Here is a 24,619-nt window from a genome sequence, read left to right as displayed (position 1 = left end):
TACGTGCGTTCGTGCGTGTGTGTGTGTGTGTGTGTGTGTGTGTGTGTGTGTGTGTGTGTATGTATGTACTGTCCTCCTTAAAAAGGACCCAAGGCAGTTTACATTATTAAAAAGACAATATTTAAAAGCTAAAAAAAGTAACTGTACAAATATTTTAAAAGAATTACACAAGTATTATCTTAAAAACAGGAAATAAAATCATAACTGTTTTGCAAATCAATGTAATTCTTACTCATTTCAAGCCTTTCCCACCAACAATGCAAAGTACTGTTCAGATCTATGCATGTCCTTTCAGGGGTAGGCCCCAGTGAAGCCCCCTTTTTCCCTTCGTTTTAATACAATGATTTATAATTATTTGCATCTTGTATCTTAACAACAATAATAATGATATAATGCATTATTGGCTTCTTTCAGCTGTGAAGCAATATTAAAATACTTTGTAATCACAGTCCCAGCCCTTGAGTTATAATTATAATCCTTGATAATGGATTCTTGTTACCCTGTGGGGTTGCTTTGTACCTATTTCATGGTTGCCTATAATCTGAATCAGGTTACTCCATTTTGTTGAGTTCATATGCAGTTCCCATGTCACAGACACTGATCATGGCAAATCAACTGTACATTTGTCCACAACTCTATTACTGCCAAATAGTTTTTTGTACAGAATAAATCATTGCAAAATCAGCCAGAGGGTCACACACAGGTGTTGGCTGACTATAAGATGTATTTCACTTTTTCTGTAGTTCCCATGAAAACGAGAAGTTGACTCATGCTTCTCCCATTACATTTTGGCTGTCTCTCTCATGGAAGGATCAACACAGTCAATTTTGATCCATGCTTGTAAAAAAATTTATCCCTTTGGATGATAAGTCCCCAGAATCCCCTGGCCAGCATTGCCAATGCAGTTGCTGACCAGGAATTCTGGAACCCATATTCCAAAAAAGTAAAGTTTTATAATATCTGGTTTTGATAATACACATCTCCCTCCTAATCAACTACTCAGTGATATTCCAAAAAGGCAAGAACTGTAGTTGAAGCACAGGTGATGTGTTTTGCATACCAAGATACAGCTTTAATCTCATAACCCTAAATGCACTTTGTAGGATAGTATCCAAAACACAACATTTTATTGACATCTATGCAGGGACAAAGAAAGCAGTTATGATAATTCTTGCAAAGAAATAGAAGAGAGCAGCAGCAAAGGAAAAAAGCAAAAAAGAAGGGAAAATTCTGAAACAGATTATAAAGTGGCCATTATGTAAGCACCTTGAAAACAATGCAGTAGTAGCTAGAAGCCAACGTAGATCTGTCAAGAACAAATCCTTCTTGAACTTGGAGGAGGTAACAAGTGGGGTACCCCAGGGCCCAATCCTTGGCTCAGTGCTCTTCAACGTTTTTATTAATGACCTGAATCAGGGGGTGCAGAGAATGCTAATAAAAGTTGCAGATGATACGAAATTGGGTGGACAAGTTAATATCCTGGAAGACAGAAACAAAATTTGAAATGATCTAGATAGGCTTGAGCACTGGGCTGAAAAGAACAAAATGAAATTCAGCAGGGATAAGTGCAAAGTACTGTATCTTTGGAAAAGGAAACCTGGCTCAGCAGTATCACAAGTGAGAAGGATCTTAGAATCATTGTAGATTACAAGCTGAATATGAGCCTACAGTGTGATTTAGCTACAAAAAAGGCAAATGCTATTTTAGGCTCCATTAACAGAAGTATAGTCTCCATATCCCGTGAGGTACTAGTTCCTTTCTATTCAGCACTGATTAGGCCTTGCCTTGAGTATTGTTTCCAGTTCTGGACACCACACTTCAAGAAGGATGCTGACACATTGGAACAAGTTCAGAGAAGGGCGACAAGGATGGTCAAGGGGCTGGACGCCAAGCCTTATGAGGAAAGGCTGAAAGAATCGGGCATGTTTAGCCTTGAGAAAAGAAGGCTGATAGCACTATTTAAATACTTGCAAGGCTGTCATACAGGGGCAGGATTTCTTCTCGATCATCCTAGAGTGCAGGGCATGTAAGAATGGGCTTGAGCTACAGGAGCCCAGATTTCAGTTTATTATCAGGAAAAACCTCCTAACTATTAGAGCAGTACATCAGTGTAACCTTGAAAGGTTGGGAGTGCTCCAAACACTGGAGGCATTCAAGAGAAACTTAGACAACCACCTGGCAGATCTCCTTTGACTTGTATTCCTGCATTGAGCAGGGAGTTGGACTTGATGGCCTTATAGGTTCCTTCCAACTTCATTATTCTATTATTTCCTTTTCGGAGATTAAAAAAAAATAAGATCTAAAAGATCCAAGAAATAAGTGCAATATAAACCGAGATTAGGAATATTGAACAATCAACAGGGGAATGTATTATCTGATCAGGGCAAAATAAAGAGAAAATAGAAACAATATACTAAAGAAAGTACTGTGTATAGAAGAGGTGCAAGCACGATAGATCCCTTTAATCTTGTGACTAGTAACTCAAAATATTAGACATTGAAAGTGAAACCTGCATTCAAAAGAGCTGAAGCGGTAGATAGGATGCTGATCTTGCAGTGGTTCCCAACCTCGGCTAGCCCAGGTATTTGTGGACTGCAACTCTCTGAAACCATGGCCAGCTTAGCTGGTGGTGAAGGCTTCTGGGAACAGCAGTCCAAGAACACCTGGGTGACCCGAGGTGCAACATCAAGTGAATTATAAACTCATGTTGCCATATACTATAGCTATCTCAGGTTAGAGAGACTGAAACAGTCAAAACCATGACAATGAAAAACAAAACAATGGTCCAGGGACTAAGAAGGTTCAGTATACATTTCCAATCCCAATGGAAGGAGAAAGACTGTGATAACCACAGAACCATTTCATCCATTTCCATACCAGCAAAGCAGTCTCAAGATTTTATAACAGTCTTGCCCTATATGGAGGGAGAAATGCCTGATATTTACTGTAAACCAGATTCAGAAAAAGCAGCGGGATGAGAGATCACAGAGGAAATACATGTGGGGAATTTTCAGGAAGGAAAATCATTCTGTGTGTTACAGTAAAGCCTTTGAGTATGTGGATAATGAAAAGGCATAGGTCATTCAAAAACAAATGTGTGTACCACAACATTTGACAGCCTAACACATGGCCTGTACTCTGGATAAGAGGCTATAGCTAGCACAGAAAATTTAAAAAAAAGAATCGACAGAGGTATCAAACAAGGCTATAATTTAACTTCCAATCTGTTCAGTCCATATGTCTGAAACATGAAATAACTAGAAAAGATCCAGAAAGGTAAGAATGTTTCATTGGAAACCAAGACAAAAATAATCTATACTATGGTATTCCCAATTACTGGGTACAGATATGCAAGCTGGACAGTGAACCAAGTTAACAAGAAAAAAAATCATTAAATATATTATATTATGTATTATGGAAAGACAAAGAAGTGGGTGCTAGATCAAGTGAAGCCTGAACTCTCTTTAAAAGCAAAAATAACTCAGCTAAGGCTATCATATTCTGGGCATATCAAGACTCCCTGGGAAAGGCAACAGTTTTGAAAAAAGTTGAACGCACCAGGAAAAGAGGAAGGACTGAGTAAAGAAGTCCCAACCATTAACTAATAGAGACCCTTTGGAGGTCTTTAATTCCCAGGGTTGTCAGAAAAGCCCTCATAACACATATTGAAATGACCAGGGAACATGACTTATGCTTGAGACCCTAAAGAGTTGGGTCCTTGCTGAAGTCATTGGGACTACATTTTAATCTTCTGTGGGCCACATCAGACTTTTTTTACCAGTCTAATAAACCATGTCGTATACAACAAATATGCATTAGCGATAGCAGCATACTTGGCATCAGAAGTTCCCCATTCAATTCAATCAGAATATTGCCATTTATTTCAATCCAAGTGTAATCCTGCCAATCATATAGTCAGATAGCAAGATACTTTGTATAACTGAGCTTTGGAGAAGGCAAGGCTCTGATGGCACATCTTTAGAAGAGTGAACAATGTGTTTAGGAAAACAAACGAGCCACATTTCTGAGATCAAGCCAAAAGGGCCGTATGGGGGGCAATATTCTAGCAGCTGCAGGGAATTAAACAGGGGAGCAACAGATTCAAGAGCTAAAAAAAAATCATGGAAAATCTGATCCTTGTACTGTAAAACAAAGAGAAATTAAACATCCACCATTGAAAGAAATACTCTTTCTTTCTTCATCTGTCAGCCCTGAAGATTTCACTCAGAAACCATGGCTTGATAACCACATGTCATAATGAAATAATCTTAGAAGCATTTAGACTGTGTGTGGCCAACTATGCCATCTCAAGGGAAAACAAGGGAAATAAATCAACAAAACAAGAGGATGCAGACATGCATAATATTTGCATATGTTAATATACAATGTGTATTTATAAATGCAGGGTAAACAATAGTTTAAATAAAAATTTGGTGCAGTTCGCCACTGTTGGAAGACTGTGGTCATTTTTTGTGTGCCTGCTCAGCTGCTCTCCATGAGCTGACATAGAATACATTATTTTGAGGAGCCAGAAAAGCAAAGGGGAGGGGTCTACTTCCTATTGCCATCACCTCACTTACCCCAATGGCAAGGGGGTACCCGCTGAAGCCCGACCTAGGGGAAGATAAAATTGACCTGAGAGTATTGCCCATTCCTAATCTGGAGGGGGAAAGGAGTTCATATGGGTGGCACTGACATGCAGGCCCTGCGCTTTGCTTTGCTGTGCCCATCAGAAAATATCCAAGCGCTTGATGAATGAACACAGCAGTGAATAGGGTGGCGCTGCCCACACAAACAGGTGCGCCAACACACACAGTGTGTGTGGCAGCTGAAAGGAGTACGCCAGTCAGGGTGGTAAGAACAGGGAAGGGCTGGAGAGGAATCAGGAAGACCTTAATCTTTGAAAACAACTCGTTCTTGGATACAAGTTCCAAGCAGGGCTTAGAAATATTAATTTTTGGACTCTCTCTCCCAGAACCCCCATAGCCTTTAGCAATACTGATTAGGATGTTGAGAATCATTCAAATATATATCAGGCCAACAGAAGACTTCTAAAGCAAATTTATGGTGACTCATAATATATTAATTTATGGCGACCCATTTTAGGATTTTGTAAATTCAGAATATTCAGTGAATCATTAAATCATGGAATTATGACAGATGGTTGTTTAATTTTCTCTTGAAAGCCACCAGCATTTAAGAGCTCACCAGCTTCTGAGGTAATTAGTTCCATTGTTGTACTGCTCTAACAGTCATAATAGGCTCAAGTTACAGGAAGATAGATTTTGGTAGACTATCAGGAAAAACTTCCTATCTTCCTGTAACTTGAGCCTATTATGACATTTCCTGAGCACTGGCATGATCAGGAATAAATCTTGACCCTCAGGTGTGTGATGATCTTTCAAGTATCTGAATTGTGCTATCAATATCAGTCTCCTTTTTTGCAAGGCTAAACACGCCTGGTCGTTTCAGTCTTTCCTCACAGGGCTTTGTTCCCCTGATCGTCCATGTTGCCCACTGTAAGCAAGGGCGCAAGAGGAACCTGCTTTCCATCCATGTGCCATCCCCTCTACCCCATGAAACAGGAATTAGAGGACATCAAGGGGAAAATAAAGACACCATGGGAGAAAGAGAAAGTTTAAGAAATTGTGGGAAATGGGGAAGATGCAGGAGGAAGGATATAAAGATGGGGCAAGAGGGAGAAGGGCAGAGGACTCCAGGTGGACAGAGAGCGAAAAAGAAGGAAGAAGTCCTACCAGAAGAGTGGGACTAAATAGAGTTGGAGAACCCTTGGAGTGGGAAAAGGTGATGATGCCCAGAGAAAAAGTAGAGAGGAAGAGGAGAGAAAAGGTACCACAGAAGCCCCCGATATAGAGGGAAAGCAGGAAGAGACAAAGGCCCAAGAGAGGGTGAGGAGAGGTGAATGGAAGGATGATGGCAAGGATCACCCTCAGTAGGATGTCCATTCCAAGACAGACCAGAGAGCCTGGGAGAACTTTGGGGGACTCCCAAAGGCAAGGAGTGGTTGAGGCGGGAATCAATGCCACTGCTGCCTTTTGCTTAGCAAGTGGAAGGGGAAAGCAGGGATCAAAGGGCTGCAAGATCGCTTTGATCCCTGCTTTCCCCTCCACTTGCTAAGTCCCATGGGGCTTAGCAAAAGGAGGGGGAAAGGGATCAAAGCAATCCCGTGCTGCACAAGGGGGAAAGGGATCAAAGCGATCATGCAGCCGTGGGATTCCTTTGATCCCTTTCCCCCTCCACTCGCTAAGCCCCGCTTTGCCTCTTTGAAATTCTTGCAATTTATTTTTCAAAGGTTTCTTCTTCTTGATTGGGTAGTTGGTAGCAGACTCCAACTACCAACTACCAAGTTCCTTTTTTGCCTCAGTTATATTTATCCAGATGCTTTCAGTGGAACAACAAAACCCATCCACCTGCATTTTTGTTGAGGAATATCTTTTTTTATAGGTACTGTGACTCCACCTTCAGTTGCTGTGTTCCAGTCATGAGAGTCATCCTACCAAGTTTCGGATATCCCTATCAATTCATACTATTTACCCTCCTGAACTAAGATATCCAGTTCTTCTTGTTTGTTTCCCAAAGTCCTGGCATTCATATTTAGATATGGTTCCCAACTTTGTGTCCCCAGTTGTTCTTGGATTAAAACTCCCAGTTCTTTCACATTTTCTTCCAGCAGTGTTACCAGTTTGCACCTGCTACATGCGTTCTCTGTGTTGTTCTCTGGCATGAAGACAAAAATTACACACGCTTCCCTCCATAATCCCTTTTAACTTTTTTACTTTCTTCTCTTTGTCTAATAGTGCCCTTTCCTTTCCTCTGTCTTGTCTACCTTGAAGGGTGCTGGGAAAGTTCATTAATATATAACTATATCCAGAAACAAACAAAAAAAATTGTTAGAAGCCTCCACCTTGACCTCCTCCATAAAAAAAAAATGCCCATTGGACTTCTGTTAGCTCTCCCTAGTCACTTGCCCCCAGGGGTCTGTCTCAATTTTATTCCTCTGCTGAGCTCTGTTAGGAGTCAGAAAACAGGGAGTGGTTTACCCTTCCCTAGGACTGTACAGCTTACCCAAAGCTACACAGGCTGGCTTTTCTCCCAGGAGGCACAGTGAGGAATCAAACTCCCAATCTCTGCAGGCTACCCAACTCACTGAGCTACACATACAGCTATCAATTCTGTAGTGGCTTGAATGTTAAATTTGGCACAAGCTTCAGGGCAGTCTTACTAATGAACTTTGTAAGCCGCTCCGAATGCATTTCCATCAAAGAGCAGAGGAAAATGCTAACAAACCAACAACGTATCAATCTACTTACTCCTCATCCTGCAGGTTTTCCTCCTCTTCTTGTATCTGCAGGTGGTTTTTCACCGGAGCCAAGTTTTCTGTTTTGGCATTGTAATTTCGAAAGCAGACATTGAGCTTCTCGTCGAATTCATTGACCAAGTCCTCCATGGACTTGAAGCTAATGATCTCAGAGGAAAAGTTCTCAAGCTCAGAAAGAGAGGGATCCTCTAAAAGCTGGGAAGAGCAGCCATAAAAATAACATGCTTTCTCTTCTCTCTCTTCTATGTAACATGGCCTCAGATCTTCAAACTCTTCATCCAGGCTTACCAGGGGAGCTTCCATTTTAGGATGACAAGTGGAAGAAGAATGACTTCTGAAAGGAAAAACAAAACAGTGAGCCAATATCTATATATTGTCAACCAATGCTGGAATAATGGCCATGCATAAATGTTGGGTGTTTGCCACTGACATTATCAACTCTACCACTTAGTTTCAATGAGTGACTTGTTAGTCTTTTGCTATTGGAAAAAAATATTTCTGTCATTGCTCCATCTGAAGAGCCCTGAATGGAGATTTCCTTCCTGGCTCTGTGTTGCTTCCACTGATGAAACCAAAACGAAGCAATAGGAGACACAAATTCACAAAGGGTTCCAGATAATTAATAAGGGATTCCAATTAGCAATCTTGGAATGGTTGCTTGTTTGAACTACAGTTCTAAGACTTCTCGACAAAGCAAGTTATTGGATTTGTTGTCTGGAAAAGTCATCTAAAAACATTTTTAAGCTCTGAGAGTCTGCCACAGCCAAAGCCAGTAAGAGCCACTGATTAAGCAGGTTAATTAAGTTAGGTATGACAGTTCTATATATTCAGACCTGAAGCTGTTCATGAAAAAGAGAGGGTATCAAAAAGACAACCACAGGTGAGAAATACAGAGCTCTTGTCTCCACCCACAGCTTACCTTCCTACATTAGAACAGCATTCTAAGTTGGGTGGTGAAATCTGGTGATATTAAGGTCCAAATAACCTGAGTCAAGTGACACTGAAGTCCAAATACAGTAGCATGTAATAACAGCAGTTCTATGGGTGTTTTTCTACCATATTTGCCAGTGTATAAAATAAAGGATAAAACGAAGGGAAAGTGGAAACAATATACAAACAGTATATTGGGAACATGCAAAGAAGACAGATTGCGTTGACGAAGAATTCTGGGATGAAAAATCCAGTTTTAGAAAAGAAAGTGAAAGCTGCTATCAAAGCAAGGAACAGATGGGACACTAATAGAACTATTTCAAGCTGCAGAGACCGAATCTTTCAAAATCCCAAGAAGAATATGCTAACTAATATGGAAAAGAAAACAATGAGCCACAGACTTGAAATGTTCCAATCCTCCAAAAAAAAAGAAGAGACTCCAAGGAGTCAGTAACTATAAGACCATTTAAAAAAAGTTATCATATAAACAAAGTGATGATAAAGGTGTTGTAATGGAGACTTTTACCACACAGGGAGCAAAAAATGCCTCATGTTCAAGCTACATTCAGAAAATGAAGAGGCATTCAATATTGTCATGCAAACATGTATATGTTGGCTACTAGAGCATACCAAAGAATTTCAGAATATATGCCTTCATAGACTACAACAGGTATCCCAGTGTAGTGTAGTGTAGTGGATAGAGCGACGGACTCGGACTCAGGAGAAGAGGGTTCAGATCTCCACACAGCTATAGAAACTGACTGGGGAACTGGTAAGAACTACACAACTTTAACATTGAAAAGGCTAAAATGGACACTGTTAAACAAAACTATATTCCAGTCAATTCAAATGGAGACTGCAACCGAGAAATCAGAAGAAGACTGAGATCTGGAAGCATGGTTATGAAAGAACTAGAAAAGATTTGTTAATGGAGATCAAGATGAAGCTAATCCATGCTATGGTATTCCTGGGTACTATGTCTGGATATGAAAGCTAGAAAGTGAAGAAAGCTAACTGAGAATCAGTTCATTCATTTGAAATGTTATGTTGCATGAGAGCTTTACAGATACCATGGACGGCCAGAAAGACAAACAAGTGGGTCCTAGACCAGACCAAGTCTGAACTCTCCCTAGAGGCAAAAATGATTGCAGTGAAATGTACTTTTGGCACATCATGAAAAGAGAAGATACCGTGGAAAAGACAATAATGTTTGGGGGGGAAGGGAAGCTGGGGGTGGCAGGAAAAGAGGAAGACCCACTATAAAATGGATTAACTCAATAAAGGAAGGCAGGGCCTTGAGTTTTCAGGGCCTGAGCAGGACTGTTAACAACAGGACCTTTTGGGGGTCATTCATGGATAGGTTGGAAGTGTCTTAATGACAACAGGAACAACTGCTGGAAACAAATGAGGGGGAGAGGATTTACCAGCTGTTTGTAGGCAACAATTTCCAGTAGTTTGGAAGGCAGCTGAAAAAAAGAAAGATCTCAAAGTATTTACCAAGAAAACTTTCTGATACATTTTGGCTTAGTGAGACACTGCAGCCCTGTTTTGGTGTTAGAGAAGTGTGTGCGCTCCTTGTGTGAGGCTGGGAGGACGGAGGATGCTAGCCCCCGTTCTGCACCACTGTTCCATTCTTATCACAAAAGCAACATGTCTTATGAGGAAACTGTCTTATGTCTGGAGGCTCAGTGCAGGCCAGAGTGTGGAAAAATCAAGGTTCTGGTTCACACAGAGAACAGGCTGTCTGCTACAGATATGTTGTTTTCATGTGAAGAAAGAGACAACTGAGTGTGATGGCATTAGTACATTTCCTTTCATGTGGAGTGGACAAGAAGGGGACTGGGGGAGAAAAGCCCTATGAGGAAAGACTTAAACGACTTGGGCTTAAAGGAATCTTAGTCTATCCACTATGTCATGCTGGCTCTCACTCAACAGGCAACCACATGGGTCTGGATGTTCAGCAGATGTTCTGTGGGGACCTCGATCCTCAATTTCAGGGGTGTGTGTTAAAAAAAAGAACATTTCAGGTCTGGTTTAAGCAGGGAACTGAATGAAGCTTGAGGAGACCCAAAGTGTAAAGCAAAAGCAGTTCGCAAACAAGGGAGTGGGCTCACAACCCTGATGCACTGCATCAGCCTAGCAAGAAGATACTGTTGGTCTGGAGCCCTGGGAAAATAAAATTATTTCGCACAACAGAAGAGCAACTGTCGGGGGGGGGGACACCTGGGGGAAAAAGCAGCTGAGTAATGACTGCCAGATAATTGCAGTAAGAAATCCCTAACAATATAAAAGCCATAAAAGCTCTTTCCCCCCAGCGAAGCTTCGCTTGCTTCCCAGTATTCTGCTTCATTTTATTACATTTGCCAATAGGAGTGTGTGTCGTTCCCCCCCCCAAACACATTTCCAGAATGTGCTATTAACAGTTCAGTCTATTATTGCAATCTACAACGTGAGTTCATTAGCTCAGCCTCAGGTGGGACAGCATCCTGCAAGCCTAGCCTAAAAGGAAGCGGTGCGTGTTGTTTTCATCTATCCTGGGTGCTGGTCGATGGAGAGCAGCCAAAACGCTTCTTCTGGGTTACATTTTCTCCATCATCACACTGCCATTACAAAAGGGAGGAAGCATTTGATTGTCAGTCTGTTTCTGTGACAACCACACATGCATACCATTTCCCAGCACAAAGGAACAACAGTCAGGATTCGCTGATCATTTTAAAGCCTTCCACAATTTTCTTGGGAGCAGAGCTAATTTGCATAGCAATGCTTTGTTGTTAATATCTCTAGCTCAGGGTAGGGAGTGTGAACTTCCTAGGTGGCCCTCTATTCAGCGACCAGAAGCTACCCTTCTTAGAAGCACTACATTCTTTTTAAGCACACTTAAGGCAGGGCACCCACCGTGGCAATGCCAGGCTCTCTGAGATTTTACAGATTCAGAGAGGGACACCATTGTTTCCTATCTATAAAGATCTTTGCAGGGAGGTACGGATGAAAAGGAAGCCGTGATATTTTGTACGTTCATGCACTGAAATGCATGTATGCACGGACTTTGCAGTTGTGTGTGTGTTCTGTGCAGCCAAGTCAGAACAGACTTATAGCGACCCAAATAGATGTTTCAAGAGTGGTTTTACCAGTTCCACTCCCCCAGTGAGTTTTTGTGGCCCGGTGGGGATTCGATCCCGCTTCTCAGAGTCTATCCACTCCACCCCAGACCCATTTCTTGCCATCTCCTGTCTTTGAGGGTTTAAGGATCCAGCAGCACATTATGCAAAAGCCCCCACCCCCTCAAAACCCTGAAGAGTGGCAACGGATCAGGGCGGTCAAGAAATAAGCAGCATGGAAAAATGGCTTCCTGTGTATGGTTCCATGGAAATCACACCAGTAAACCATGCTGTGCTTTGTTACCGTTTTTATCAACATCTGATGAAACAGTTGATCAACAGAATTTTTTAAATCAGAGGAAAATGTAGCACTTTCCTCCCATTTTCTGATACAAAAGAGTTTATCACAAAAACTTTAGTTGCATTTTTGCTAAAAGCCATCGAAGGCTCTTCAAATGGAGCATTTTGTTTCTTATAAATCAGCACTAATGATATCAGTATTTCCGTGCCCCCACCTAGCAATGTCTTCAGTGACAAAATGCCCTTTACATCTCTGTGTTTGTTCTTCTCTCCTCCTGAAGACATGGCTTATTTTTGTTCTGAGTTCTTTATGGTACTTTAGTGCTATGACAATTTCCATTCATTTCTCTGATTACAGGTTTTTGGCTAGAAGCTTTCAAGTTGTCAGTTGGCACAATGAGTCAGCAAACACACACACACACACACACACACACACACACAGAGAGAGAGAGAGAGAGAGAGAGAGAGAGAGAGAGAGAGAGAGAGAGAGAGAGAGAGAGATGCTCCAGCAGGGGATTGCTTCCTTCACATGTTTTTAAAGGATTTCTAATTTTAATTTGGTGAGATGCAGTTTCCTGAAAGGTGCTTTTAAAGTGCAATTTGGATGCAAGCCCTGATTGGTGAGAAGGGCCAAACTGAGAGAGAGGAAGGAACACACACACAAACACCCCAGTCTGGCACAGTCCAAAGAAACACATCAAAATGTTACCTAGTTAAACTTAATTTTCAGTTTTCTATACTTATTGACAGAGATATTTGATTTGTATTTTTGAGCTGAACTGGTGAATGTCAACTGAGGCACATATTCTCATGTGTGAAGCTCACTGAAAGGCTTGATAAATTGAAGTGAATTACATTGCAGGGATGGAAAATACCAGTCCTGAACATTCTTCAGACCATTCTCTATGTGCAACCTCCCACTGTATACTGTACAGGCAATAATTCTTCAATGAATCATTGCCTAGTAGTAGTAGCAGGAGGAGGAGGAGGAGGAGGAGGAGGAGGAGAGGGCTAGAGAATGTGTGGTCCTCCAGATGCTGTTGGACTCTAGTCCCAGCTTGGCAATAGTGAGAGATGAGAATAGTTGCTCATCAAAATTGGAGGGTCACACTTTGCCAGAAGAGAAACACATACTAACCTCTTATCAGACTAGATTTTTGAAATGCAGATTCCTAATCTTTCAAAAATTTATTTACACTTAAAACGAGTGACAGCCTGCAAGCATTTCATGGCAAAAGATTCTGCCATGGCTTCCGTCTCATCAAAACTTGCACACACACACCGGCTCCTCCCTGTCCCCTGCTTGCTCGCCACCGTCCCTGCCATGGTGTTTCCACAATAGATATGCTTCACTCTTGACCTTGCAGCCCCAAAGGCTTTTATGTTTCCTGAACTTTTCCACAGCAACTCCTGCTGGTGACAAAAACAAAGGCTTCCTTTGTGACTGTCAAGCACAGAGCCAGCAGGCTGGAAAACATGAAGGCCACAGAACTCTCTCTCCATCCTCCCTGCTGCTGGTCACTGCTCTGCACTGTATAACCCTCAAGTGCTGAATTTTCACTACCTTCATCTTCAATTCCTCTAAAAAGATGCTCTCTCTCTCTCAAGGAGCAGGAATGACCTCTAATTCCAAGGGGACGCTCAACTCCTGGGCAAGCAGCAGAGAGAAAAAAAGGAGCTGCCTCATTTCATGTGCAACCTCAGACTCCCTTTCCCCAAATGTGATGTGACAGAAGCATTTGAAAGTGGAAGTCAAAGGAAAATTGGAGACTGGAAAATGTTTCTGTGAAATTACCAGCTCCCCTCTGCTGCTCACTTTGGCACAGGACTGGGCACCAAGCAAAGCAGAAGTGCTGTTTTAAACACAGATGCATCTTCCACCATTAGCAAAGAGAACACGAGGCAGTATCAGAATCAGAGGTGGGTGGGGAGCAGCCTTCCTAGTGGGACATGGTGTCAGACCGCGTTGTCTGTAACCAACCAAAATGAAGAGTGAGCACACTGCCAGCAGCAAGTGAGGGGGGAAAATGAAGAAATACGGCTGCACTACTGATGTTGGTGAAAGCTGTGGACAACAGAAATCACAAGCACAGACATGTTCATGAGTGGACAACTTGTGTCTCCCTCCTTTGGCAAGATCCAAAGATGACACATAACAAAGGAAACCCTAGCCTTCAGGTTCTTTTCACACACTTTATCTTCAAGAAACCACATGTGTTCTAGACTCATGGATATACCCAGTGGTGGGATTCAGCAGGTTCGCACCAGTTCTACAGAACCGGTAGCTAATGTATTATTGGTTCTGCAGAACCGTTTGTTGGCCTGCTGAATCCCACCACTGATCCTGGCCAGTGGTGGGATTCAGCAGGTTCGCACCAGTTCTACAGAACCGGTAGCTAATGTATTATTGATTCTGCAGAACCGTTTGTTGGCCTGCTGAATCCCACCACTGGATATACCTACTGCTAAGAACCATATTGAATCAGGAAAAGAATAGCCACCCTCTACTCTGACTCAGAAAGGGTGCCTGGTTAGGTAACTGCTGACCCCATGACCCAGAAGGGGCTGCCCATCACAAGCTACTTAGATTTGCTGTTTCTCCTCTTCTTCCTCGCAGCACCTGTCCTCTGGCTCCCCAGCTCTCTCCTGGCAACACTAAGAGATGGGGGCTCAACTGGGGGCGTCTTCTTCAAGACCCCTTCCCCAAAACTCAAGCCAGCACTGGTGCACCTCATCATCCTAGAATTAGACCCCTTTGCCAGGTTGGATCGCAATTACAATGTCAACCCTGTTGACAAGCCCCAAACTGCCTAAAGAAAAGCAACAAGCAGCCCAACTTCCTCCTTAAGGCTTTCATAGCAAGATAGGAAGCCCTCTTGTACTAAGCCAGGCCATTGCCCCTCTAGGCAATATGCTCAACACAGTATGTGACACAGTGATTAAACTACGGCCAAGCCTCTGCTCACAATCTGAGTTCAATCCTGATAGACTCAGGTAGCCAGCTTAAGGTTGACTCAACCTTCCATCTTTTAAAGGCTGGTAAAATGAGTACCTAACTTGCTGGGGAGCAATGTGCTGCTTGCATAATTATATTGTAAACCACCCAGACTGCTTTAGCTCTATGGAGTGGTATAGAACTCAAAACAGCAAACAAACACTGCCTGGGAGCAGGTTTCCAGGGTTTCAGTGAGGATTACGGTATTTCCTAGCTTTTAGTTGAGATGCTAGGGATTGAATGTGGGACCTTCTGGATATAAAGCAAATGCCCTACCATTGACCTACAGCCGTTCCCAATAAATCCTACAGAGGACCGCCCCTAATTTCAAGTGCAGCCAGTGAAGTGGACTTGATTTGAAGAGCAGAAAATTGGAGATATCAGAGGAACCTTTTGTGCAAGGATGGACATGATAAAGGACAAAAATGGTAGGGACCTAACAGAAGCAGAAGACATCAAGAAGAGGTGGCAAGAATACACAGAGGAATTATATCAGAAAGATTTGGATATTCCGTTCAACCCAGACAATGTAGTTGCTGACCTTGAGCCAGACATCCTGGAGAGCGAACTCAAGTGGGCCTTAGAAAGCTTGTCTAACAACAAGCCCAGTGGAGGTGATGGCATTCCAGTTGAACTATTTAAAATCTTAAAAGATGATGCTGTTAAGGTGCTACACTCAATACGCCAGCAATTTTGAAAACTCAGCAGTGGCCAGAGGATTGGAAAAGGTCAGTCTACATCTCAATCCCAAAGCAGGGTAGTGCCAAATAATTCTCCAACTACCGTACAGTTGCACTCATTTCACACACTAGCAAGGTTATGCTCAAATCCTCCAAGGCAGGCTTCAGCATTATGTGGAATGAGGACTCCCAGAAGACTAGCTGGATTTCAAAGGGGCAGAGGAACTAGAGACCAAATTGCTAACATGCGCTGGATTATGGAGAAAGCCAGAGAGTTCCAGAAAAACATCTACTTCTGCTTCAATGATTATGCAAAAGCCTTTGACTGTGTGGACCACTGCAAACTATGGCAAGTTTTTAAAGAAATGGGAGTGCCTGACCACCTTATCTATCTCCTGAGAAATCTATATGTGTTACATGAAGCAACAGTTAGAACTGATTGGTTCAAAATTGGGAAAGGAGTACAACAAGGCTGTATATTGTCTCCCTGCTTATTTAACTTATATGCAGAATACATCATGCAAAAGGCTGAACTGGATGAATCACAAACCAGAATTAAGATTGCCGAAAGAAATATCAACAACCTCAGATATGCAATACCACTCTGATGGCAGAAAGCAAGGAATTAAAGAACCTCTTAATGAGGCTGAAAGAGGAGAGCGCAAAAATGGACTGAAGCTCAACATAAAAAAAAAAAGATCATGGCCAGTGGTCCCATCACTTCCTGGCAAATAGAAGGGGAAGATATGGAGGCAGTGACAGATGTTACCTTCTTGGGCTCCATGATCACTGCAGATGGTGACAGCAGCCATGAAATTAAAAGACGCCTGCTTCTTGGGAGGAAAGCGATGACAAACCGAGACAACATCTTAAAAAGCAGAGACATAACGTTGCTGACAAAGGTCCACATCGTCAAAGCTATGTTTTTTTCCAGTAGCCATGTATGGAAGTGAGAGCTGGACCATAAAGAAGACTGACCGCTGAAGAACTGATGCTTTTGAATTGTGGTGATGGAGGAGACTCTTGAGAGTCACCTGGATTGCAAGGAGAACAAACCTATCCATTCTGAAGGAAATCAAGCCTGAGTGCTCACTGGAAGGACAGATCCTGAAGCTGAGGCTCCAATACTTTGGCCATCTCATAAGAAGAGAAGACTCCCTGGAAAAGCCCCTGATGTTGGGAAAGTGTGAGGGCAAGAGCAGAAGGGGATGACAGAGGATGAGATGGATGGACAGCGTCATCGAAGCTACGAACATGAATTTGACCCAACTCTGGGAGGCAGTGGAAGACAGGAGGGCCTGGCGTGCTCTGGTCCATGGGGTCACAGAGAGTCGGACATGACTTAACAACTAAACAACAACAACCAGTCCAAGAACAGGCAAGAACAAAGGTCCTGAAGTTGCCCATCACAGTTAAGGAGTCCTAGCAGTCATACAGATCACCCGTAACATTCTTCCCCATGAAGCTAAGCTGTACTATATTTCTATTTAAATTATAACAGTCATACAGTTGCCTTTAGGTATCATAGGACATGCTCAGTTTATACCAGTCAAGCATTCTCTTTTTTGATCATGCATTCCCTCCCTTTTTTCCTGAGGAGTGGCCACCCCACTAGAGAGCCATACTGTGTGTGTTCTGTGCTAACAAGCAAGAACAGACATCTAGCAAGCCTAATAGGGCTTTCAGGGTAAGTGAAGAGCCATACTAGGCTACAAGAAAACCTTTCTACACTTTAGATGTGGCACTCCATTGACTATCTCCTTGACAGCCAGCTGCCCATTGAGCACCATTCATTCACAGAGTCTTCTTTCTTGAAGGGATGATGATGAAATACAGCCATCAGGTTAAAATGACAAAGGGCAAGTCATTAAAGACTCAGCTCAAGCATGGGGTGGGGGGACAGGAATAATGGCAGAGTTTGAACCAGGCTGCAAAGGAAGGATGGAAATGTGTTCCACTGGAGTCAAGATCCTCAGTGGAAATATCCATCTAACACTTCCTGATTCACTGTGAGAGAGAAAAAGCTTCTCAGGGAATTTCATAAGGCTTGTGGTGAATTTCAGAGAAGCCAAATACAAGCAACTACTTGTACACATTTAAAATGTGAACAGCTAAAAAGGTGTACTATTGAAAAATACATGCCAACATGGAGAAAGTGCATATAAAAATTCAAATACAGAAAAATGCAGAATCACCATGTAAGAATCAATGTACGGGAAGAAAGTACTGTACAAAGTCCGTCACAACCTGATACGAAGAAAGGATGGGATTAAAACACCAGCTTCATTGGGAGAAACACATGGCATGGACAGTGGGAGCTTTTCATATCCCTTGGATCCAGTAGTCCATGTTAAGCAACATTCATCCCAGTGTTTCCCAGGCAAATAATGGAACATGATGCTAATATCACATTTCAAAGTGTTTTTGATACGTTCTAACAAAGAAATGGGCAAAATGCAGCCTATGGATGGTTGGTATTCCTCACAGATCTATATGCACTTTTCCAGGACAGAGGGGCACTGCAGGATCCGTCCACACACGACCACATTTCCATTGAAAAAGAAAAGTAAATGTTTGCTTTAAAAGGTCCCCTTGGGCCCTCTAAGCAGTGTTAGAGCAATTTTGGCACTTTTTAGGGCCCTCTGTTGTTTGGGATTTGTGTGTGTGTGTGTGTGTGTATGTGTGTGTGTGTGTGTGTGTGTTTCAAAATATTTTAAAACACCTCTTCTTTCTATGAATAATCTGGAGACATTTCTTAATATTTCACCTGCATTCTATGTTAGTTCTTATCCTGTGTGTACAATTCGTTTTCTTCTTCCATGTTGATGTCTTCCCTGTTCTTCTTACGTCAGGAGCCCCACAGTACAATCAATAAATATTTCAGATAACTTTCACCCAATATTGGGCAACATCTACATTTGGAACAGCTAATCTCAGTTCTTCCATGGTAGATGCTAAGGAGCAATAGAGTACACTCGTACACTCACAATAGGTGTGAAGTTGCCTGTTCTTTTCTGCACTTGCAAAGGGCTGTGTCACCATTTCCTTAGGTTTGCCTTTGTTCTGCCAACTGCATTTTGACTTCTAAGTTAAACCAGTTCTCCATGTAACCAGGGGCTAGATTTTCCTCTAAAGGGGGGGGGTCCATCCATTTCAAGAGGTGTTCTGGCATTCTCTGCTGTTTCTTCATTCCAGAAGCACCATCAGATGACTTAAAACACCCATTCTATGTATGTGTGTGTGTGTGTGTGTGCGTGCGTGCGTGCGTGCGTGCGTGCGTGCGTGCGTGCGAGCGAGTGAGTGAGTGAGTGAGTGAGTGAGTGAGTGAGTGAGTGAGTGAGAGAGAGACAGCAAGGGGGAGAGAGATGTACCATCAAATCAGAACCAACATATGAAGGGAGCCCCAAACAGAGCTTTCAATGTAAGTGACGTATTTAAGGAGTGGTTTTACCAATGCCAGCCATTTCTCCTGCAGTGAGTTCCCATGGCCAAGCAAGCATCTAAACTCAAATCTCCTGAGTTCTCTCGTTCATATCGCTATTTACTACTCCACATTAGGCATTTTGGATATGGATTTTTTTAAAAAAACATACACCAGAAGTTACAGAGAACAGTTCTGTAGTAGCGAAAGGGCATGTGTGCTTCTTGTAACCACTAGAAGGTGCAAGGCATCTTTTTTTTATTTAAAAACAAAACCCTTAAGAGTTGGGAAACAACCGAACAGATAAAGCCTTCCAAGCCACTAGATCTCTGGAAGTTGCCCACCTCTGCTCTAACACCAAGGAGCACTACTTGACCTTCTCTCTCTCCTCCCCTGCCAAATGTCACATTCTTGAAGGCTCTGTTCCACCTACTTCCTACTGAATCCATCTTCCATTATTTTAATGGCCATTTAAGTTATTGCTGTTTTGCCTAAACGTTTCCTGGGGGAAAGAATCATTAGCAGCTTTTCAAAATATACATTGGCAATTGCAGCACAATAAACAGCAGGTTGTACATACCACACTTAGTGTTCAGGCACAAGAACTGGACTAAACACACACACTACAGACAAGATACATCCAGCCATCTGTTCCATAATGTAACTTCCAGTGGTTCTCAGAAAGGCAGCTGAATACAGAGGAATTGTAACTACAGTATTGCAACATACACTACACATTCTAGCATTCCCCAAAGTGCAATAAATAAAGAAATAAGATTAAACAGGGCCAGTTAATATCCAGGGGAGAAGTACAAGAAAATTGGGATAGACCCTCAATGTAGTAGACTCCCCCCCCCCCGTCTTACTCATCACCACAGCAGACCCTCAAGACCTCTGTGATTTGCATTTTTCAGGGCAAGAACTAAGAAACTAAGGGCTCTATGCCACTGGCAATAAAACCTGGATTCTGCTGGGGGGGGGGGGGAGATAAGCAATTTAAATTTAAGTGTACGCACAAGGCATGTGAACATGCAGACTACTGTGCCAGGGAAATGAATTTTTCTGCTCCTCTGACAAAGGTCTGTTTATGTTGCAACAGACATGGAATCACTTCCTTGTATGTGAACTCTGCTGCCACTTTTTAAAAATTTCTGCTATCTGATATAGCGCTATACTAGATAGCAGGAATTTTTAAGAAAATAAATAAAAGCACCACACAAATAAAAGCTGATGCCTGTCCAATCACTTGTCTCCCCCACTCGCTTAATCCTTATTCTCACCCCTTGGCCCCTTTCTCTCTCCTTCTCTTCTCCCTCCATTTTCCCTGTCCACCAGCCCAGAGTGAGGCTCATTCATTCCCTTGCTCCCTTTCCTCCCAATTGCCCACTCACTCCCTGTTTGCTCCACTACTCTTCGCCCACCTCTCACTCACCTGTCCCCACACCTTCCCTGTCCCTTTCCACCCATTTCCCTCTCACTCACTCTGTTCTCCCAATCCCCATTGCTCTTCCCCTCATTCACTTCCCCCCCGCTCAGCTCTTCTCACTCAGCCACCCCTCACTCACCTGTTCCTACGCCTTCTCCCCCTCACTGTTGCCCCTTCTGTCCCTTTCCACCCCTTTGCCCTCTCCTCCTCCTCCCCCTCTGTTCTCCCCACCACCCCCTCTCAGTCGAGCGGAGCTACCTGATCTTCCAAGGTGGTACCAGAGGCAGGAGAAAGGTGGCGTGGGAGTAGCAGCAGCAGCAGAGAGCCTCAGATAGCAGTGGTGGTAGTGAGGACGCACATACCAACACAAAGGGGTTGGATTCTGGCTAAAGTCCATGTGGCATTAGCTCGAATACCAAAAACTTGATCCCTCTGCCATGGGAACAGGCCCTAAGCCACAGGCCTGTCTGTTATTAATTCCATGGCCAATATATGAACTGCTTAGCAATTCCTCAACTTACTTGCATTTAGAACTGCTCAAGTTAATACGTAAATTATTTGAGCTATTTTAATTAATGGTTTTGTTCTATTGTTTTATAGCTTGCTTTATTGGATAGATAGATAGATAGATAGATAGATAGATAGATAGATAGATAGAGAGAGAGAGAGAGAGAGAGAGAGAGAGAGAGAGAGAGAGAGAGAGAATGTGGGATGCAAGACCTGGAGTGTTGGGTGGAAAGTACTGTAGAAGCATTTATCTTTATCCTGCTCTATTATCTTGTCACCCCAAACCACCTTTGCTAGAGTTGATTCTGTGGATGTGATGACCTGGGAAAAACACACTCAGGTAGGCCGCCGCCTTTCTGGGTGAGCCCTGTTGAGATTACCTGGCACCAGCAACCAACAAACAGCCACATCAGGTGACAGACAGCGACTACCCTAATTCCCCGTCATTCCCCAGTGACACCATGCTGGGGCATTGCTGGATTCAGATGCCTGATATTCTGTAGCACAGTGGGATTAAAAATACTTTCTTTCTTTCTTTCTTTCTTTCTTTCTTTCTTTCTTTCTTTCTTTCTTTCTTTCTTTCTTTCTTTCTTTCTTTCTTTCTATCTATCTATCTATCTATCTATCTATCTATCTATCTATCTATCTATCTATCTATCTATCTATCTATCTATCTATCTATCTATCTATCTATGCCTTTCTCCTTTAAAAGGACCCAAGGCAGCTCACAACATTAAAAGAATATTTAAAGCTAAAACCAGTATACACACATTTAAAAGGGACAAACAAATCCTATACTAAAAAACGGTAAACAAAAGGAACAACAAAAAACACATTAAAAGAAGTATGGCACAACAATCCATTTAAAAACCCCTATTCAGGCAGCCAGTCACTCAGGGAAAGCCTGCCTGAAGAGAAAGGTCCTTGCTTGTGGAAAGACAGCAAAGAGGAGGCTAGTCTGGCCTCCTGTGGGAAGGAGTTCCAACGTCTGGGAGCAGTGACTGATGTCCCCACCAAATGCTGCTGCGAAAGTGGCGAGACCAAGAGAAAGGCCTCTCCTGATGATCTTCACACCCAGGCAGCCTAATAAAGGGAGACACAGAGGTCAGCCCTGGGCTCCGTGTGCGGGCGAGGGCCCTCCAGCTGCCGCTCAAAGGTTCCAGATGCTGACACCAGCCCTGGCCATTGCCAATTGTGCGCTGTTTGTCTTTTCAGTAGGCTCCCTGGGGAGTCACACATTACACTCTTACTGCCTGGGTAATAGTGTACGACAGGTCACCTTGTTTTATGAGCCAGGCAAGCAGTATAGGAATGGGAAGCATCTTTCCTAAACATTGCCCTTAAATACCACACAAAAAGGAAAGACCTGGCTCTCTTCCCTTCCCTTATTTTTGTCTTCACTGTCCACATGGCATCTCTTCCCCCCCCCCGCCCCCAGGGCACAGATCTCATCTTTCCCGACATCTCCCCATCGCCCTCAAAGCAAACCCAACAGCAATACCTCAGAGGGGTGGCCCCTCTATCCCTGTATGTTGAACAAACCGGGTCTTCCTCTCCCCTCCCTCGCCTTCCATGGGCCAAACACTTTTGACAGCCGGTTCTGTGACTCTCTTCTCAATGCAGAAACCACCCTAGCGGCTCACTCTTCCCCGGGCATGCAGTGCAATGCCTGCCACAAGACCCGAAACACCCGTTACCTCCTCAGACAATTAAAAAAGACAAAACAAAGCAAAACACCACCATGCAGATAACAACCCCGCCATCCGACATGCAGCCTTATAAACAAAATCATCGTTGCTCAGCATCCAGGGTTGGGAGGGGGCTTTTGCAGGCAGACCTTCTGCCGAGGCAGTTTTCTTTTGTCTCGTGCAAATACACACACATCTCCCAGGCCCTCCAATCATCATCTCTACGAGCCAACTGTACACAGATATGAATGACCCACCTGTACACAACACGTATCCCTTCTCACACAGCCGGGCTGCATACTCAGAAAAGCAAAAACATCTGCTCTGTGACACAACTGATGCCTCCGCAATCCACAAGCGAGGAAATTATGTCTTCCTCCTTCCACACTGGCAAGCATTTCTCACAAGCATGTCCATGTCTTGAGACACAGAGACAGCACCTCTTGGCAATCACTGCCTAGTTCAACAAGCACCATCCACGCGCACGTAGGCAACTGTACTATCACAACCCCCCCCCCCTTTGCAAGTGTCAAGATTCTTGCTTCCACCTCAAGGCACCAAGCAGTTGTTTCCCCAGGGACAGAGCATGGGGCGCTCAAAAAACGGCCACTCTCATCCTGGCCTTTTGTAGCCGCAGACAATAGGCGAGGGCTGCTCAAAATCCCCTTGCACACGAGCAATCTCCGCTCCATCCCTCCCTCCACACCCTCCCCCAACAGCCACCTCACCATGATGCCAACCAAGACCCACCTGGATGTAGCAGCACCTCTGCTTTTAGCTCAGCGTCCCATCCGAGAGGCCAAAGTGATGGCAAAGAAAGGAGAAAGCAAACCTCCAAATCTGTGCGACGGGGATCCGCCGGCAGCTGCCTGCCTGCCTTGACAGCAGGAGAAACACAGGGCTTATTTTCCCAGCCACTCCACGGCTGCCTCCCCTCTCTGCAGAGAGCTTGGACGAAAGCAGTAGGCTCAGCCTCCCTCATCAATATGCATCAGCGCCAAGACACTGACACCGCCATCAACAAACACCGTCCCTTGGAATCCAGATGCCAGGGCCTTTCTCAGGACACTGGAGCCAAGGCACTCAGTGGGGGTGGGAGGCTGGCCTCTGAGCTCACAAAGGGCAAGGGCTTTGGGGAAAGGAGGCTTGGGAAGGAGGCTGTTAATTCCTTCCCCCACCCCAGTGCCCCTATCCACCGCCCAGCCAAGTCCCAATGGCTTTTTGCTCCCAATCAGATGGCGTTATCGCAATACAAAGGGACGTTCTTAAACAGTGCTAGAGCAGAAGCATCTGCTCCTAATAAGGCTATTCCAAGACTGGGGGAATGTGCCACTCACCCTGCAGGGATGCCATGTTGTCATGCCATCTGCTCTGCAGCTTCCCAAATATATATATATAACGAGAAAGATCAGGGCTAGGAGCTGGGGGCCTGTAAACACTTTTGGGAAGCCAGCTCTGCTGGTGACACTCTTTTGTTCACGGAGATAAAACATCTGCAGCCAAGGATTGGACTCCTTGAGTGTTTTTTTTTTGTATTGAACACTTTGTCTCTTTGCTTTACAAAAAAGAAAAACCAATAAAATAATAGGTACTCACAGAGCCTGCTTCAATTTTCTTCCCAGAACACACCAGTGGAGTCTGTGTTCTACAATGACACTGCAATGTCAGGTTCTTGTAAGAAAGCCATCATCTCTAGTTCCCGAGATACAGGTCTTGTCTTGTCTTTCAAGCTTCTTTTGGATCCCAGGAACTGCTTAGCAGTTTACATTATTTTGACTTATTCTTATCTTGCAGGTCACACACACTTTTTCTGCTGAGCACAAGACTGTATTAAGCAACGTTGTAAGAGAATCTAAAAAGGACATCGGAGATACAGAATGTCTCTTTTGTTGAGGCAGAAAATTAGCATTTATAGGCACACCAAAACCAGAGGACACACCCCTTAATAACTGGTCTTCAGACTGGGACAGTATGAGTGGATGTACACATGTGTATGTGTGTCGAAGAAATGAAAGAAATGGTAGCAGTTCCATGGATACAAAAATGTTCTTGTGCCAAAACTCTAAACAGACAAGTGTAACACAGAAGTCCCACTGTTCCTGCATTCCCTCAAAGCTGAAAAACAAAACAAAAACAAACAAACAAACAAACCAGGGACTACAGCGGATTGTTCCAGCATTTCAAAGGGTTTCAATGCCAGTAAAAGATGCTGCAGTTACTTTTTAATGCCATCTT

At 43.5% G+C, this 24,619-nt stretch overlaps 1 protein-coding gene across 12 annotated transcripts in view; it reads right to left on the bottom strand.

Moving 5' to 3' along the window:
• FEZ1 (fasciculation and elongation protein zeta 1) overlaps positions 1-24,278 on the bottom strand; it is a 63,316-nt gene extending 39,038 nt beyond the window's left edge. For 2 of the 12 annotated variants that reach the window (XM_020812121.3, XM_020812123.3), the window contains exons 1-2: positions 23,135-23,701; positions 7,332-7,673 (exon numbers count right to left, since the gene is read on the bottom strand). In XM_020812121.3, the coding sequence (XP_020667780.3) occupies positions 7,332-7,642 (311 nt within the window). In that variant the 5' untranslated portion in view covers positions 7,643-7,673; positions 23,135-23,701. Of the gene's footprint in view, positions 1-7,331; positions 7,674-22,197; positions 22,497-22,641; positions 23,070-23,134; positions 23,751-23,980 lie in introns of those variants that run through there. The other 10 variants (XM_072978808.2, XM_078379782.1, XM_078379781.1 and 7 more) reach the window with 9 other exon arrangements.
• Positions 24,279-24,619: the final 341 nt, after the last annotated feature.

Source organism: Pogona vitticeps, chromosome 8, assembly GCF_051106095.1.
Source record: "Pogona vitticeps strain Pit_001003342236 chromosome 8, PviZW2.1, whole genome shotgun sequence".
Lineage (NCBI taxonomy): Eukaryota > Metazoa > Chordata > Lepidosauria > Squamata > Agamidae > Pogona > Pogona vitticeps.
The sequence above is the reverse complement of the archived record's forward strand: the minus strand, read 5'-3'. Positions and strand labels throughout refer to the sequence as shown.